The 17,993-nt window shown below is 33.8% G+C and overlaps 3 protein-coding genes across 3 annotated transcripts; 2 read left to right on the forward strand and 1 right to left on the reverse strand.

Moving 5' to 3' along the window:
- Positions 1-352: 352 nt before the first annotated feature.
- Positions 353-3,241, reverse strand: LOC133305064 (uncharacterized). The gene is made up of 2 exons (XM_061505189.1): positions 3,109-3,241; positions 353-890 (listed from the first exon to the last, which is right to left on the reverse strand). Exon 2 carries the CDS (start codon positions 886-888, stop codon positions 544-546), a length of 345 nt encoding a protein of 114 aa, XP_061361173.1. The 5' UTR covers positions 889-890; positions 3,109-3,241; the 3' UTR covers positions 353-543.
- Positions 3,242-7,222: 3,981 nt separating this feature from the next.
- On the forward strand, positions 7,223-11,525 carry LOC133305058 (putative MO25-like protein At5g47540). The gene is made up of 11 exons (XM_061505182.1): positions 7,223-7,345; positions 7,624-7,785; positions 7,976-8,094; positions 8,175-8,252; positions 8,573-8,666; positions 9,437-9,496; positions 10,126-10,194; positions 10,746-10,844; positions 10,935-10,979; positions 11,069-11,171; positions 11,261-11,525. The coding sequence occupies exons 1-11, from the start codon at positions 7,223-7,225 to the stop codon at positions 11,368-11,370; spliced, it is 1,062 nt and encodes a 353-aa protein (XP_061361166.1). The 3' UTR covers positions 11,371-11,525.
- A 1,216-nt stretch (positions 11,526-12,741) lies between these two features.
- LOC133305057 (large ribosomal subunit protein uL3m) lies at positions 12,742-15,872 on the forward strand. Its single transcript, XM_061505181.1, has 6 exons — positions 12,742-12,928; positions 13,013-13,325; positions 13,595-13,804; positions 14,654-14,758; positions 14,926-15,039; positions 15,398-15,872. Exons 2-6 carry the CDS (start codon positions 13,020-13,022, stop codon positions 15,569-15,571), a joined length of 909 nt encoding a protein of 302 aa, XP_061361165.1. The 5' UTR covers positions 12,742-12,928; positions 13,013-13,019; the 3' UTR covers positions 15,572-15,872.
- Positions 15,873-17,993: the final 2,121 nt, after the last annotated feature.

The following is a 17,993-nucleotide window of genomic DNA, read 5'->3' on the forward strand; positions in this document are numbered from 1 at the left end:
CCTTTCAAGTTTTAAGTTTTAACAATCCCTTTAAGCAATTTTATGTTCCTTGGCAAAAGGTTTGGAATAAGCAACCAACATCAATAATCTTATTTCTAGTTAACGTTGTTAAATAATAGTGAAATATGTTCAAATTGCTGCTATGATCAACATCATCGACATTAACATGAATATCACTTTTATCCCAAATTAATTAGAGTGGGCAATCAATGAATCCAAATGAAAAGAAAAAAAAAGGAGGGAAAGGAAGGTAAATTAAAAAATAAATAAATAAAAAAGAGATTAAAAATAAATAAAAATTGAAATTGAAAATTAAAAAGAAAAATTACAAAAAAGAGAGAGAGAGAGAGAGAGAGAGAGAGAGAGAACCCAAATGAAATTGCTGCTATGATGATAATTTAAAAATAAAAGTGAGCACCTCAGTTAAATTTTCTTATTTTCTACTGAAATAATACAAAACCTTCTATCCTTTTTGGTTCCAGAAAACAAGGTCCAACAAGCTGGATGATCTCTCTCAAGTACAACTAAACCCACAATAATAACTCAAAGCAGCGTTACACCAGCTTCCCTGAGAGAATCAATAACCGCTTTAACTTTACCATGATACTTCTGTTCCCTCTTCAAGTGAACAGAAACAGCAGGAATGTCCTTAAGCAAAAGGCGTTCAGCTAGTATCTTCCCAATCTTTGCAGCCGCAGCCACATCACGACTAGTTTCCAAGCTTGATCTCAAGGCTTTCTCCTGTGAGCTTGCAGAAGAGGCTACAGTAGCAGTTGGGGTGTGGATCACCTGGGCACTCACATACTTATTGGTAAAATGCATCCTCAGAACATAAGGTTTGAGAAATTTTGTAATCCGGGGAGGCCTGACTGGAGGTGGGATAACCATATCTGTTTGCAATATAATCTTTGTTAAAATAAGTATATATTTAAAAAAATTCACTTTCTTGTGTCACATTTTTGGCATGTCACACATAACTCAAGAAAATATCAACTATCTCAAAAAATAAAAATATTGTCAACTGTCAAATTGGTAAACTATATATCAAACAAGAAGCCAAGCATCTCAATTTATCTACGAAATATAAGTTCATTTCATGTTTTGACTATCTAACGAATATAAATTTCAAAATATTAGCTAATTAAAACTTTCCCCCTTTCAACATTCCTCCGCTGGTTATATGATGCAAAATTACTCAAGACTATGAGCTATGCAGAGTTTCTCTTTCAAATTTTCTATATAAAATCTTGATACCAAGTAAGACAAAATGCTTTGGTTCAAGCTAATTTAGCAGGTTGAGGAGGTGAAACAACAGAAAACCATACATGTAGACAGGATTATATCCAGCTATCATTAATAAACCAAATATTACATTGGATTACCACATAGCATATTGAAAACTCATCTTTCAATGCCTTATCACATTTGGTAGTTCAAACTTCAAAGCTTCCTCTAAAGTCAAGTCTTTTGTTTGGACAGCAATACTTAACAAGATTTGTAGACCTCATCCTCACAAGTTTTTTTCTCCCAACATGTGTGTTATACTGCTATGTCCAGATCTAGTTGAGAAAAAGAAGCCCACTTATTTTTGCTTTGTAAGGTATCTACTTTCTCTTGGAATAATCTTTTCAAGGTTACTGGGGAGCACTGGGCATGCCCTGATTTGTAGTAGTATTTTTATGGTTGGTTATAAAAGGCTTTGGTAAAAACATGAAGACACTAAATTTTGCAGCAGCGTGCACTGTGCAGTTTATGCAGTCCTATGTTGTGTGTGGTTGCTTGCAGCTTAAACGAAGTTTCTTTGCCCCTAAATTGTCATGTGTCGAGTTACGTTTTTGGCTTCTCATTAGTGTTCTAAACATGACTGATTCAAGGGAATTGCTATCTCTGATAAGCAGAGAGATTGGGCATGCTGCATTCTATGTTCTCCTTGACTTTTTATTTTGAGTCTCCTCGACCGGTTTATACTTCGAATTAGTCCGGTTCGAACATTGTCAGACCCTATAGAGGGGGCGGCTCTCCTAAGACCATTTTTTCTATTCCCAGGCTCGAACACGAGACTTCTGGTTAAGGGACACAAGTTCCTTACCACATATGCCAATGGTGTTTGGAGGATTTCTTATTTTCCTTTACCAAGTTGTACCTTCTCTTTTAAGTAAACTTTGCATATAACTAATACCTTTCAAGGAGAAATTTGGACTTAATACAAGGTACAACCACTTGTGTCTTAAAATATTATCACTTTTCCCTTTTGTGCATTATATGATTGCCTTTCTGATAAAGTTACAAGGTTTTGCAATAGTTTAAAAAGTAAACGTTTTCTCTATCTTTCTTTAAAATATTAGAATATAAGATAAAGTTTTACAATTCACTCGAATAACAGGTCGGTAAGCATATTCATACCAAACAATAATAGATAGGTAATGCAAATCTTGGCCCAGGATCCAACTATCTATTCAAAAAGCAGTTGGAAACAACCCAAAAACTGGAATAAGGAGTGGTTCAAACCCAAGAAGATCTGTCAAGAGCACGTTGTGACAACCCAAAAACTTGCAAAATAATGACCAAGTAGTTCTCCAAGAAAAATCTAGAACAAGTAATTTTCAAAGAAATCGAAAAGGGAAGAAGAAGTTTTAATTGGAGCAGTTGTGTCTGCAAAAATAGCTGTGAGACCAAGGTAGTATAAAATGCAGATGGATGGACATGGGAGTTGTGCAATCTGCAGAACAGAACAAGATGAAGCGGAGACTATCTAGTTCAATCTATTATGTAATCTGGCTGACCAACAGAGTAATTTCTGGTTCCTCAGCATCATCGTTGCGCCGTCGAAGTAATTCAGATTCGAGCGAAGCCAAAAGAGCAGAGGCAGGAACTAAGACATTAAAAATAACAATAACCCATTTCTTATTTAAAAAAAAAAATGAATATAGATAAAAAAAATTCATTGGCAACTTTGATCAAACAGTTCATACGCAACTTTCATAAACCCATTAATTGAGGCGATGAAGGTGCCGGGTAAAACAAGCAAAATGTAAAGGAACAAACAAGGAATGATATTATATGATTGAATAGATGTAAATAACGAAGGTGAAGAAAGGGGAAGCGTACCTGAGGCTGAGGTGATTGTAGGAATTGCACAGCTTTTCGAACTCCGATACCTCACTCAACTGAAAAGTCCTAATCCCCTATGCCCAAACTAAACTCCCACTTTGTCTAAGAAATATTTACGGTCCCACTCTTGTTATCTATTTGTTTAGGAAAAGTGTCCCTCGCGATTTTATTTATTTTTATCTAAGTCCACAATTAAATCCGTTAATAATTAATTTAATGTGTGCTAACAGAATTCTAAAATTAATTATTCAAGAGCAAAGTGACAAAATCAATATCATAAATAGTACAATAATATCAACACAAAAACATTGTTTTTTTTTTTTTTAAAAAAAATATGGAAACATATCATATTTGTTCTATTTTATTTTTATTCTTCAAATTCTTAAACAGAAATTTTACTAATATAATTAGTTGTGACTCATATGATAGATAAATTTGAATTAAATTATTTAGAATGTAATGTTATCAACGGTTGAAATTCTAGGTGATTCTTTCGTTCAATTGCATTACAAAATTCATGTGAATGAGAAAAAAATTTATTCATGATCATTATTATCAAGTAGAGTAGCATTGATGTGAGAGTTAATCTCAATATTCCAAATGAGTTAGGCCTTGGGATTAGTATAAGGGAAGTCTACTTCTTATTTTGCTGTGAAAAAAAATCTTCTTTTACTATCGATTATAACTATATATTTCAAAAAATATATAATTATAATAATAAAATTATTTCTTTTTTCTCTTTACAAGTTGTCGGCTGACATAAAAAAAGAGAAAAAATAATTTTTATATCATAAATATATATATTTTTTGAAATATAAAGTTATAGTTGGAGACAGAAGAAGATTTTTTGTTTGTAATAACAGGACAAAAAAGTAGCCTTATTATAATATCCAAAAAAAAGTTTGGAAATGCTCAAAGAAGAAGAAAAAATTCTACTCAATGATTCTCAAATTGGATAAGGAAAACACCATGTTATTTTTAGAAGAAAAAAAAATTGATTTCAAGATTGGTTTAAAGATGAATAACTAAACTTTAAGTTATCCTTATATTAAATTATAATAGCCCTAGCCTAATACCCCTTAAAGTCACTTAACATAAGTTAAGTGACCAAAGCAACTAAAGGACCCCATTTCTTCTTCCCAACCCATCGAGCCACCAGGAGAAAAAGACAAAGAGAGAGAGTGAAGAGCAAAAGAGAAAGGAAGAGAGGGAAAGCCATAGATCCTTCAATCCTCAACCATTTTGACTGATTCCAAAGCCTAAACCACTCCAAATCTTCTCCTCTTCTATAACCCTAGCTTGGTTTTGTGTGGGAAGCATTGTGGTGGGAGATCTCTTCCTCCCAAAATTTGACCCACATAGCTTTTGGAAGTGTTTGAAGACATTTCCTTCAAGGAGAGCTTAGGGGATTCACACTCCTTGGTTGTGTTGTGCAACCTTTTGTGGTGAGTTTCCACTCCTTGAATCTCGTTTTCATGAGTTAGGTTATGATAAATAGTGTTTTTTTAGGGTTTTAATGATAATGTGAGTAGATTGACTATATTCTAGGAGGATTGAAGCTTAGTGTATGTTGTGAAAAATGCTCGGAATGTCACTTAATCGGTGAAAATGAGCTTAGATAGTCAATTGATTATATTTTGAAAATTACAAGATTATATACTTCATTGTGGATTTTCTTTCATTAGTAATCAATGGTTTGGTTTGGTTGGATATTGATTGTGTCCATGTGATGTCTAGGATTGAGGCAATTGAACCAACCTTGAGTGACCAACCATTGGGAGAAGCTATGGAGCTTGGTTAGCTCATTGGAATAGGTAAGCTCATGCTAATTGATGGTGTAAAGTTGTTGTTATGTTGATGGATATACAAATATTCATTTGCTTGTATGATTGATTTTGTAACACCTTGGTGTAGGCGTGTATTTTACAAGTTATAGCTTGAATTTGAAGTTGACTGGTTGTAAAACGTGTTGGTGAGCAAAGGTTGGACTGGAGCTTGGAGGTAAGCCTTCGGACCTTGGGTGTAAATCCCTTTATTGTTCCACCAAGCCTTGAATGGGTAGTGGTTGTTTATAGTGTATATAAATGCAATGAAATAGTTTAATGCTTTGTTATACGTATATGTATGCTTTTGGTGTGGCATAGGATGGTGTTTCCCTATGTTTTGTATGTTGCATGACGATGCATAATTCATACTTGGTAGTTTAGTTGGCCAGTAAGACTATTTGCATCTGAGTATCCTTAGGACAACAAGAGCTCGAGGGATTTCTCCTGGAGATGTTTGTTACACACTGCATGGATATGTATTTATTGCATTATTTATTGTTATTGCTATTATACTGTGATTGAACGATGGGGTGGAGAGATTTTCCAAGGACCCCTGGTTTACTGTGATATATTCGTATATCTCACCCCGTGTTGTGGGGACCCCCTTTCAGGTGCAGATGCTGCAAGAGCCTCTAGTGACAAGTGGCCGTATTTGGATTAGATGGTCATATGTTGATAGCCTCTCATTTTGGATTGCATCTCATGTAGGATAGAAGATGTATATGTCAACCACATTGCCACATGTATATGTATATTTGAGGTCACATTATGCATCTTGAGGGACTTAGTGCATGATCATTGTGTTGGGGAATGCCTTGTGGTATTGGATAAATAACTTTGATCATGTTCCTTTTGTAGCTAAGTCCCTTGGCATGTATATGAGATTTGTAAGAACAACGATGTAATTGAGACCTTGATGGATTGATGAATATGTAGTATGTTTATTCTGTTGATTTGTATGATAGATTTGGACCCTTGTGTCTTAATAGAAGTTGTAGATCTTCTTCTTAGCTTTTCAATGAGACCAAAATTGTGCAAATAAGAGTAGTATAACTAAAGTTATGGACAAAATACTAAAGGAGGTCAAATTGCCCAGTGGGGGGGGGGGGGGGTTAAGCCTGAAAATGGAGGCTTAAACTCGCTCAGGGGGCTTAAGCGCCCTGATGCACCTGTGAAGGCCAAAAACTTTCTGCCGATGGGCGCTTTAGCTCCCTGGAGCGCGCTTAAGCGCCATTGGTGGCCTAAAAATCCCATTTTCCTCTGCCTTTGGGAGCTTAAGCTCGCTGGAGCGTGCTTAAGCGCCCTGCCGTGCGAAAAACTAGGTCGTGGAGGGCGCTTAAGCGCGCAGCCCGTTTTCAGCATACACATGATTTAGTAAAATTGGCATAACTTGAGCTACAGAACTCTAAATTGGGTGCGGTTTGAACCCACGCATAGCTAACAAAGAGATCTATAACATAGTGTGAGATGATAACTATATAGAAGTACAAGAATTCCAATTTAATAAAAGGTGAAGAGAGTTTTGTAGTGAACTCGAACAAAATGATAATATGATGTTAAGTCTAGTTTTGATTATTCTGCAAGGTAATAAGGTTATGGTCATGCAACTGGTTATTTAAACTCGACATTGTTAAAAAGGAAAAGCAAGTAAGTTTTAAAAAGAAAATGAAATTTATCCGGATTTTTAATTGAACCAACGTGATTGTAACTGCGCTTAATATCGTAATGCAATGTTAACAAACCGGTTCTAGAACGAGGTGTTACATAAATAATTAACTAAAATTTTTTAATAGATAATACTTGTACTAGTCAAGCTTCTTTAATAATGTATACTTGTTTGAAGTTTTATACAAATAGAACATAAAAATCAAATCATTAACTGTTTTAAAATGATAATACTATAATAACTATTCATAATAATTTGTTAACATAACAAATATTTTTTTTAAAAAAATTTCTTAAACAAAATTCTCCCCGTTATCCATGAAGCTGGAGCCATATTATTTAGCAAAAAATCATTGCATAATTATATAAGGTGTGTATTTAATCTAAATATAAATAAATTCTTAAGGATGAATGAATGCACGCGTCAGGTTTGGACACAGCGTCCCTTCCTATTATCTGTGAACAACCCACCTTGGTTTTCTCATTCTCAAAATAACCGTTTCGCATTTTGTACGCTCATACAACCAACATAACTGTCAATTCATTCATGTCTCCATTCTTTTCTTTCTCTGCAAATGCAAATGCAAAAGCAAAACCCTAATTGTATGTAATCGAAAGAGATGAAGAAAGGTCTTTTCAAGCCAAAGCCTCGAACACCAGTGGACCTGGTGCGCCATGCCCGGGAACTTCTTATATTTGTCGACACCAAAACAGAGATTCGCGAAAATAAGCGTGAAGAGAAGGTAATTAACCTTCCTTCAATGTCTACTGTTTGAGGGAGTGAAAAATGATCGATTTTGTTGGAAAAATATTGTTTTTCTGGCTACATCACCTGCAGAAATTAAAGTAGAAATTAAGGAGACAAAAATGCCCAAAAATAAAACACCTAAAGCATGAATATTCACCTTCAAGTTTCTAAAAATAAAAAATGCAGAAATATTAGTTAGTGCATCACATTGTTATGTCAAATTATATATTTATGTTGATGTTTTTGATATTTCAATTGTGTTTCGTATTGCAGCTTTCAGACCTAAGCAAAACCATACTGGAGATAAGGACTGTTCTTTATGGAAATGGTGAATCAGAGCCAAATCCTGATGCATGTTCTCAGGTGACTCAGGAGTTTTTTAGAGAGGACACATTTCGCCTTCTTATCATCTCTCTTCCAAATCTGAAACTTGGGGTAAACATGAATTTTTATTACCAATCCTTGGATTAAAGGCCTAGAGCCCCTTGCACATACATACATATATATATAGCATGCATTTTTTTATTATTTTTTGGGACTCATCTATTATTCGTTACATGGTTTTCTCTAATTATGATCTGCTGCTTGTTTTTATAAGAATTCGTATCTATGCATTCCTATGTAGGCCCGTCAAGATGCAACTCATGTGAATGCAAACTTGCAAAGGCAGCGAGTTAATTCAAAAATAATTGCTTCTCAGTACCTGGAGAATAATTTAGATCTTGTGGATATTATGATACATGGGTAAGCTTTTTGAGATGAACGTTGAAATTTGAAATGTTGTTTGTTAATTTCCATACTTATGGTTAAGTTGATTTTATTAGTTATGAAGAAGACGGTGACATTGCTTTGACGTATGGTGCTGTTGCAAGAGAGTGCATACGCCACCAATGCGTGGCAAGGTAAGCAACTCGAATAATCTGTTTCTTAATTAATTGTGCAATTGAGGTCTACATATCATGTTACGTTCTCATTACATTCTTGGTATATTAGCAGTACTACCCCTGCCTGATTCTAGGAGTAATGTATTTAGAATGAGGATCATAATTTTTGTTGACGTCAATAGGTTTGATTCTTGTTAATTTCCGGATAATAAAAAAAAGAAAAATATGCATAGGATTATATATGGCTGACCGAATCCTGCTCCTGGAAATTGAGTATCCGATTCCCTTTTCTTTTTCCTCTTCTAATTAATTCTGACAAGCTTATTTATGCTTCTCAGGCATGTCTTGGAATCAGAGTACATGAAGAAGTTTTTCGACTATATTCAAGCACCAAATTTTGAAAAAGCATCAGATGCGGGTGCTACTTTTAAAGTTGAGTAAGCTTATGACACTATATCTTCAAACTTCCGTTCACAAATCTTTGCAACTTCTCACAGCTGTTTATATATTCTTTTACTTGCGAGAAAGGTCCAAAACAAGCTATATATAATGAGTTCGCTTTTTCTCATGTCACATGACAAGACCATTTTCCTGCACACACAAATTAAGTGTGGGTCCCACGCTTTAAAAAAAAAGTCAAACCAAAATCAGGATATGGAGCCGTATCCTCAAGATACGTTGCCGGATCCTTGTTGCAGGAATCCTTGTTGCAATGTCATTCCTGCAACATGATTCTTATATTTCCCATGTATAATTCGTTGCAAATATGTTTTTTCTGGACTTTTTTTGTTCTATAACGGATGCTAGAACAAACTGTATAAATATGTTATGAAGGACATGACAAGATATTTTTGTTGTTTTTGCATCTTCTATTTGTCCATCGTTCTCAATGACGTCCAAACTCCAAACAATATTGACTTGAACTATCCAGGCTTTTATTGACTTGCGATGTATCCATGTGAAAAACTCTATATTTGGGACCGTGTGTTATGAGAATTATTTTTTATAGGTAAGTTCGGACAACTAAAATTGACAAGAAACATGATCTGCTATTTCATCTGTGCTCGAGACAGGAAAATCCGATTACCGAAGTGTTGATATATCATTTGTTGCTAATATAGAGTTTTGGATGCCACTATTTTGTTCCTGTAGCAAATTTATTGACATGAAAGCTGATCCATTCCCCTGATTGATGTACACAGGAGCTATTAACAAGGCATAAATCTACAGTCGCTGACTTTCTTTCTAAAAATTATGACTGGGTAAGTGCGCCATACAAAGTCTATCTACGTAGTATATCATTATGTCATGCACCGCAGGTCCACAGATTTAGTGTCTGCAAATTAGAGAATGTAAAAGCAATCAAGGCTACAGAAGGGGGATATAATTTTCCCCTTCCATTGTTGTAGCTTCCAACGTGTTATTAAAAATTTAAATCAGTCAATTTCGGTTTTATTAGGAGTTCACATGTCATGAGTTCGTGGCTTCCTGGGTGGAATATAAGGTTTTGCAGCTTATAGTTGATGTCAATATGACTAATTGTAAGGCTGATTTGGGCCATAAATTGATTCACATTTGAGTCAATATGGATTAGATAACTGAAGTCACTGCTTTTTTTCATAGTTTGCAAATTATTGAAGCACGAGTAGTTTGGTTGTTTTCGTTCAAAATTACGAAAGCTTTATGTTTTATCAATATTTTAATGGGGAAAGTTATATTTACACACTTTTTGTTTACAAACTCTTATAAACTACACTATGTCTGACCGATCATATTTTAATCAAGAGTGTATGACTAGTTATAGTTAGTGTAATTTGTAAAAAATATTTGTAAACGGATCATTCTCCTATTTTAATATATCACCTTAAACGTTTTACTCTCTGGCTGTCAGTTCTTCCAAGAGTACAACTCTCAGCTGCTTGAATCTACCAGTTATTTCACTAGACGACACGCTATCAAGGTATAAATATCTCTTCTGATAATGCACCGTCATTGATTCTTTTAAGTCTTATATTCATTTTTACTTTCATCGTGTTTTTTCTTTGGTTCAATTTTATCATCTAGTTAATCAAAGAACATTGGTTGCCCATTTTAAATGCTTGCATTTGATCACAATTTTTTATCTATTTGTTATTGTAATAAACTTGAGGATATTTTATACTTACCATTTTTTTTGCCATCTTTTACGATCAATTTAATTATTGTTAGATTAAAATCAAATCAATGTTATTTTGTATTTTAATCCAAGATAACAAAATTGACTATAGATAGACTTTATACCTCTAATGGAATACTTAGATGCCAGCCGAATTTTAACTATCACTTAATTCTTACATATAAATAAATGCTGAGGCACTAGGTGTCTTTAATGCCACTGAAATAGAGTTTGAAGGTTTGTACATATTCTATAGCGTTTGCTTGATTAGTATTGAGTATATAATATTAACGTTATATTTTTACATAACACTAAGCCTTTATCATACCCTGTTTCTTTAATAAAATACGGTACAGTTATTAGGTGATATGTTATTGGATCGCTCGAATTCTGCTGTGATGGTTCGGTATGTGAGCTCATTGGATAACTTGAGGATCCTCATGAATCTCCTAAGAGTATGCTTTCTCCTGTACTCACATTTTTCAGACTTGCAAAATATAAACTAAAAGTACTTATTTGTTCCCTCCCTTAATCTTAATTTGCAGGATTCAAATAAGACAATTCAGTTGGAAACCTTCCACGTTTTCAAGGTGTGGAATGGAGCATACTGTTCTTTATGTCCTTCTGAAGTGAGCGTTCTTAGCTTCAAGTTAACTATTTTAATTTCTGGTATTGACAGCTATTTGTTGCAAATCAACATAAGCCTCCTGAGGTTGTGGGCATACTTGTTACAAACAAGCATAAGCTTTTGCAATTTTTTGCTGACTTCAATAGCGACAAAGGTATGAAAGGTCTAGTTTCATTTCTAATTTACAATATTTTCATTTTTTTATTTTGTGTCTGAGTTAGCTCTGCCCTTTTTCATTTGCAGCGGACGAGCAATTTCAAGCAGATAAACAACAAGTAATTAGCGAGATAATCACTCTTGAACACAAGGATCGTCCATGCACATCTTTGGACAATTGTGAAGTTCCATGTTGAATACTACGTGCCCCAATTCTTAGTTATCTTCCACTTTTCTTTTGCTATATGTGCAGTCTCATTGGCTCCTGATTTTTATTCTTTGGTACATGTCATCATATCTATTGGGAAGAATTAAATACAACTCTTCAATGTAAATAGAAGAAACAACAGTTTTTGGCTAATTTATTATGGGATTAATGTTTCTTATATTGTTAAAGAAATAATTATCTCTTACATACATATAAAAGTATGTGGGTTTATATGGGGCTACGTAAAGAAAAGAGAGAGAAAAAAAAATATGGTATCACATACTTTTATGTGTGTATAAGAGATAAAATTATCTCTTTCAATATAAAAAACACTAATTCCATTTATTATTTGAATGATTAAAAATTTTATTTTCTTTTGTGTTTACATGTAAATTCGAATTCTTACAATAGAATTTATTTTCTATTGTAAGAAACTCTAAATTCGAATTTATTTTTAGTATAGAACCTAATAGTGTTCGGATTGGACCTAACCCAAAATGTTCCAGTCGGGTTACATTGGGCCTGGTTTCAATTAAATTTTGGGCTGGGACCAAATCAATATCTAGATTTGAATGAATTTTTGGGGTTAGGGAGACATATTTTTAATGGCTCTCATTTATTTATGTATCACATTTTTTTTTCCAATTCGATATTTTTGACAAAGTAAATTTATTTTTTATGTAGTCGATAACTCTTTTATTCTATAAGAACATAATATTCTATGAAGGGTGATTACATTTTTGGGACCTAGGCAATTAACATAATCATTTTGTCAATCTCAAAGCATTTTGTTCAGCTGAAAATAATTTTGTACATTGAGCATTTTTAAAATTATAGCACGTAAATTGGTTCCTCCAAAGTCTCAAATTGAAATTAAGCTTATTCAAGAAATTTAGATTTGATATTATATTACCATCTATTAATGTATTGAAATATTACTAGAAATTTAAACTTTCTAAATTAATAATTATTATAATATTTTTTTTTTAAAGATTGATGATCGAATGATAATAAAAAAAAAATTATAGACAATGAATGAAAAACAAATCCTTAATCATGTTTGAGTCAACCAAATTTATATATATTCAGAATAAAATTTTGTATTTAGTTATGAAGAAAATAAAAAGTATTTCATCAGTCATTAAAAGTAATAATTTTGAAAAATTAAATTATTATGTTATATAATTTGTAATAATTGTTATCGAGAATTCGAAAGGGTAACGGAAACAATTCTTCATATGTTACTAAGAATGTAAGATGACGCATTTAATGGAAATAAAATATTAGAAATAATAAATAATATAAAATAAATAAATTAATCCCGTGCATTTCAAATTCTATTTGTTAAAACCCTAAACCCACGAACTTGAACCTTCTTCTTCTTCTTCTTCCTCCTTGCGCCCCGTCTGCGAAGCGTTAGGGTTTGTGGGTGTGCGATCGCAACTTCAGTTTGGAATTGAAAGTAATCAATCTTGGTGTTGCGCTAATTACTTTTCATTTCGTGGAAGTGGGCACTGCTATCTTCATCTTCATCTTAATCTTAGTGGGTAAGTACACCTGGAAATGCATGAATACCACAAATATTTCGATTTACTAACTTGATTTTATGTGGACCAATTCGATTTTTACAGATTTGCCATGCTGGCCCTTTCGAGAGGCCTCGTTTCTCGTCTGCAACTTTTCGCTATCGATTCGGTGGCCACACCATCGCCGGTGCGGTTTTTGAGGGGATTCAGTTCGGATGTGGAGACTCGGATTATTGATGCAAAGCCCAGTGTGATGACCCCAAATTCCAAACGAACTGGGGTTATAGCTGTCAAGTGTGGAATGAATGCACTTTGGGATAAATGGGGTGCTAGAATTCCAATCACTGTGCTTTGGGTCGATGATAACATTGTCTCTCAGGTCAAGACACCCGAGAAGGAAGGGATCTGTGCTCTCCAGGTGTGTTCTCTTCTCTTACCATTTCTTAAACGTGTCACTTCAATCTCAGGTCAAACGGAAGAGTAATCTATATCAAGTCCAATGTCCTGCTTCTTAATTCAGCTCAAACATTACATTTTACTTGAATGCATACTTTCATTTCCCTTATTTACTATGAGGTTTTTTCCCCATAGAAATACCACGACTTTATCATGGTATGGTGTTTAATGTTGAGAGTGTATGTGTGTGTATCTAATAATAGACTTCTTTGCTACTTTGTTTCTAGTTAGATTGGTTGTGGACAGAAGAAGGATAAACATTTAACCAAGCCTGAAGTGGGACATTTTAGGGCTCAGGGAGTTCCAATGAAGAGGAAGCTTAGGGAGTTTCCGGTGACAGAGGATGCACTTCTGCCTGTAGGGACATCACTTAACGTTCGCCATTTTGTTCCTGGACAATATGTTGATATCACCGGAATCACAAAAGGAAAAGGTTTTCAGGTGTTTTTCTATTTCCTTCATACTCATACTTTTTCTTAAATTCTTTGTTAATTTGTGTGTTATGTTTATGCATGTTGTTGTGTCTTCATATGTGTCTATATAATATACCCGTATGATGATAGTTGGATCATGGATGCATGGTGTTCTTTGTATGTTTGTTGAGATGATTAGTAATTATTTTGTCAAATGTCATTAAATTTGTGCTTGTTAGGCCAAAGTAAATGACCAAATAGGATTGATTTTTGTAAAGGCCAATTGATCCTGTATAGGTGCAGAAATTATATTAGAACTCAGTTTTTAATAGTGTTTTTATTTTTTAATGCTACTCCCGTGGGCAATTGGTTAACAAAAGCTGCAGTTAATCTCAAATATAGATTAAGATGCTGCTAACAACAAATAAGATCAATAGTTGCCACTTCCCAAAGTCCCAATGCTACAAAAATAAGTTGACAAATTCATTAGACATTGTAATATGTACTATGTGACATTATGTTTTTGTTCATTAATTCATTTACTTCTGGACATCCATTGGTGTGTAGGAGCTTCAACTTGCATGTACAAGTTTAGTTGATGGCGCATTGTTATTCTTTTCTCCCCTCCCTCTTTGCTTGAGCTCACGGAAGGATAGAAAGAGCAAATTTTGCTTGCATGCTTTCTAGGGGGTGGTTTATCATTTTGTTTTCCTGTTTCTTAATTATTTATATTTTGTTTATGCCTGGGGATATTTCTCTGTTTCATGTTAAATACTTTCATGTGAAAAAAAAGACAATAAAAGGATGCTACCATTTTATGGATCTATGCCTTTTCAGTTAAATGAGTGTTAATTTCCATTATCATTTTTGTTGCCAGGGTGGGATGAAGCGGCATGGATTTAAGGGAATGCCAGCATCCCACGGTGTATCCCTAACACATCGACACATTGGTTCTACAGGTCAAAGGGATGCTCCTGGAAGGGTAAGTTGAACTCCTTTAGATTTGTATTCTTTCTTAATACACAGCTTTCTGTATTTTGTACGTTGAGATATACCAGTTTGGTCCTTTGAATAATTTTATCTTGGTTTACGAAAATGTTACTCTCGTATAGTTGTGCTAGTCAATTTTTTCTCTCCGTTACCCTTCAGGTTTTTAAAGGTAGAAAGATGCCTGGGCGAATGGGTGGGCAGCAAAGAACCGTTCAAAATGTATGGGTCTACAAAATTGATCCCGCAAGGAATTTGATGTGGGTGAAAGGCCAGGTAATTTTTTATTTTTGTTTATTCTTCACTTTAAACTATGAAATTGGAACTAAAGGTTAGGAACTATATGATATCAACGTCAGAAATCGTGTTATATATATATATATATATATATATATATATATATATATATATATATATATGAGCTAAAATTTCTTGCAGAGTGCGCCTTGTATGTCATGAATTTAGGACTGATGTCAGTAGGTAATCATGGATGGATCCGTATTCGGTCTGTATTTATTTTAGTGGTTGATTTGCAACTTCTTGGTTCACAATTGTTCATTAACTCACCAAATATTTTTGGAACTTGGGCTTCATCGGTGACTGCTTATTTCTCTTTGTATGATGTGCACAACAGGTCCCAGGAGCTACGGGGAACTTTGTTTTTATAAAAGATGCTGTGTATGAAAAACCTGACATATCTCTTCTTCCTTTCCCAACTTACTTTGTCCCAGAAGATGAAGATATAGATAATTTGGAACCTTTGGTTGCTGATCTTGGGGATGTGGATCCATTTATGGTTACTGATTAAAGAGCATAGTTGAGAAGCTGGTTTATTCATGTTAGTTTTACTGCCCGCAATCGTGTTATTTTCTTTGAATATAGATGGCAAAGTGAGATTTTTGAGGAACCATCAGGGATGATTTTTCACTTGAGTCTTTTACCGCAGCTTTAGGGTTACTTACGACATTCACCGACTCTAAATTGAGATTGGGTAAACGTGGCTTTTTTGGAGTCCTACTAATAAGTGTGGAGACTTGGGATTAATGAATTATGTTGCTTTATTCTAGTTGAATCGTTTCCTTTTTTTTTTTTAGCCAATTTAATTGACTTCGAACATTCAGTAACATAATATTGACCAATTTTATTTAATCTGTTATGATCGTGATAATTTTGGAAGTGACTATGTTTTTGTGGAACAGACTTGCAAGACTTATATATGCCATCTGTTTAAAGGTAAAAACAATGAATGAACCTGGAGCCCATATAATGAATGGGACGTCAAACGATACATTGATTTCATGGTATTGGTGGCACTCTTGTTTGCATAAAAGCAATATGAGGCAGCTCATCCCATTGCAACACGCACCTGTACAATCTAAGTGGGTGAATTTAGCATAGCCGTAGTTTCTATTCAGTACTTGTTTTGTTGAACTTAATATAGGATAGGCCTTCAAGAATAAGTGTTGATGGTTATTAACATGTAATGCTCAAGAGGACGTCAAAGTATATATTTGTACAATCTAGACTTGAGATTTGATTTAGCGTAGCGTTTTGATTGATTGAACCCTATAAAGGACGTTTGTTGATAGTTTCTATCCATAGTTAACGTTGGGGTCAAGCGTCAGCTGGTTGTCCGATATTGGTCTCTATGAGTGACTTGACATGCCTTTATTTTTTTATTCTCTCTTTTTCTTTCACTTCCAATATAAGTTTTAAGTGGTTTACGAATTCCGGGAACTTGGGGCACATCCTTATCTATAATAAGGGAGTAACTAAGTCCGCCATTAAGGTGGATACCTTCTCCGCATTGTAATTTGTAAGGATTTTAGCAGTATTGATCTAATCATAAATCTTTGATTGTGTAAAGATGTGCAAGTTACATTAGAATCACGCAGTCCGCCTTTGTCGCATTTAAGACCATTTATCGTTGCTTGTGATCCTTTTGGTAAGGATTTGACTATATTTTTTCTTTTCTTTTTTTCTTTTTCAGTTAAATTTCAATGACGTGAGAAAAAAGGCATTTCTATATTAAAGTTAAAAGCTATGATATTAATCTCAGACCACTTATTGATCCGGTCGAGTTCGGGTATCTTTAGCTGTTTTTTTTCTTTTTTTTCTCCAACTCCAAACCAATAATTCCTTAATACAATAATTGATACCATAATAAAATACATTCACGGACATAATAAACCATGAATTTGTTAAAATATACTTTGAAATTTTCATTTTTGAGGACGTTTGTTGATAATACTCAATATATATATATATATATATATATATGGGTAAAGTGTGTGTCATTTTTTTTTTTTGGTACATTGTGAGGAGATATCCCCATTCAACCTTCTCCGGGCATCATGCCCTCGGGGTACGGCCCGTTTGGGCTAGCCCCTCATTGTAAGGGTGAGTGCACTAAGCTTCGCAACCGGAGAAAGGACGAGACTAATCCCCCAACCGAAGATTTTTTGGCTTATCCTCTGGCCCTCAAAATTTTTCCAAGAAACTACTTGAGGCAGGGTTTGAACCCTGCACCAAGCAATCCCTTGGGAGCTCAGCTGCCAACTGAGCTACCCTTGGAGGTTAAGTGTGTGTCATTTTAAAAGATGTAAAGTTGTGTCATTTTAAGAGAGAGAAAAAGATAGATAAAGGATGAGAGAGTTGACAAAAAAATAAAGGTGTGAGTCTCACCTCTTTGTGAGAGTAAAAGGATATAAGTTGTGTTATTTAAAAGGATAAACATTTTTTTTTTCTCTCTATATATATATATATATATATATATATATATATATAACCACATGTTGTTAAAATTATGTCTGAGTAACTGAAAAAAAAAAAAACTTCAGTAAACTCAATTGTTACTTAATATATACTGTAATAGTATGTCAAAAAAAGTATATAAGAGTACTATTATTTTCTTATAAGAACTTATTTTTTCATATAATTTTGTTTAAAGAATAAATTACTTCTACATCAATAATTCCTTAGAATTTTTTTTGCCTAGGAAACAAAAAAAACGCTCACACAGATAATTATCTCGTTATATATCCCAAAAATGGTGGTATTGACATTATATTTTTGGCTAAACTTTAAATATAGTTCCCTTAATTTTTTAATCACTTATTTTTTCTATAATTTTTCGTTTAAATTATAATTTATAAATGGGAATATACCAAAAAATATTCTTCAATTATAATATATAATCCAACTCTTTTCTCCATTTTTAACAATTTCAA

Source organism: Gastrolobium bilobum, unplaced genomic scaffold (genome assembly GCF_033153095.1).
Source record: "Gastrolobium bilobum isolate Gb01-03AN ecotype WA unplaced genomic scaffold, APGP_CSIRO_Gbil_v1 utg45939, whole genome shotgun sequence".
In the NCBI taxonomy this organism is placed as follows: domain Eukaryota; kingdom Viridiplantae; phylum Streptophyta; class Magnoliopsida; order Fabales; family Fabaceae; genus Gastrolobium; species Gastrolobium bilobum.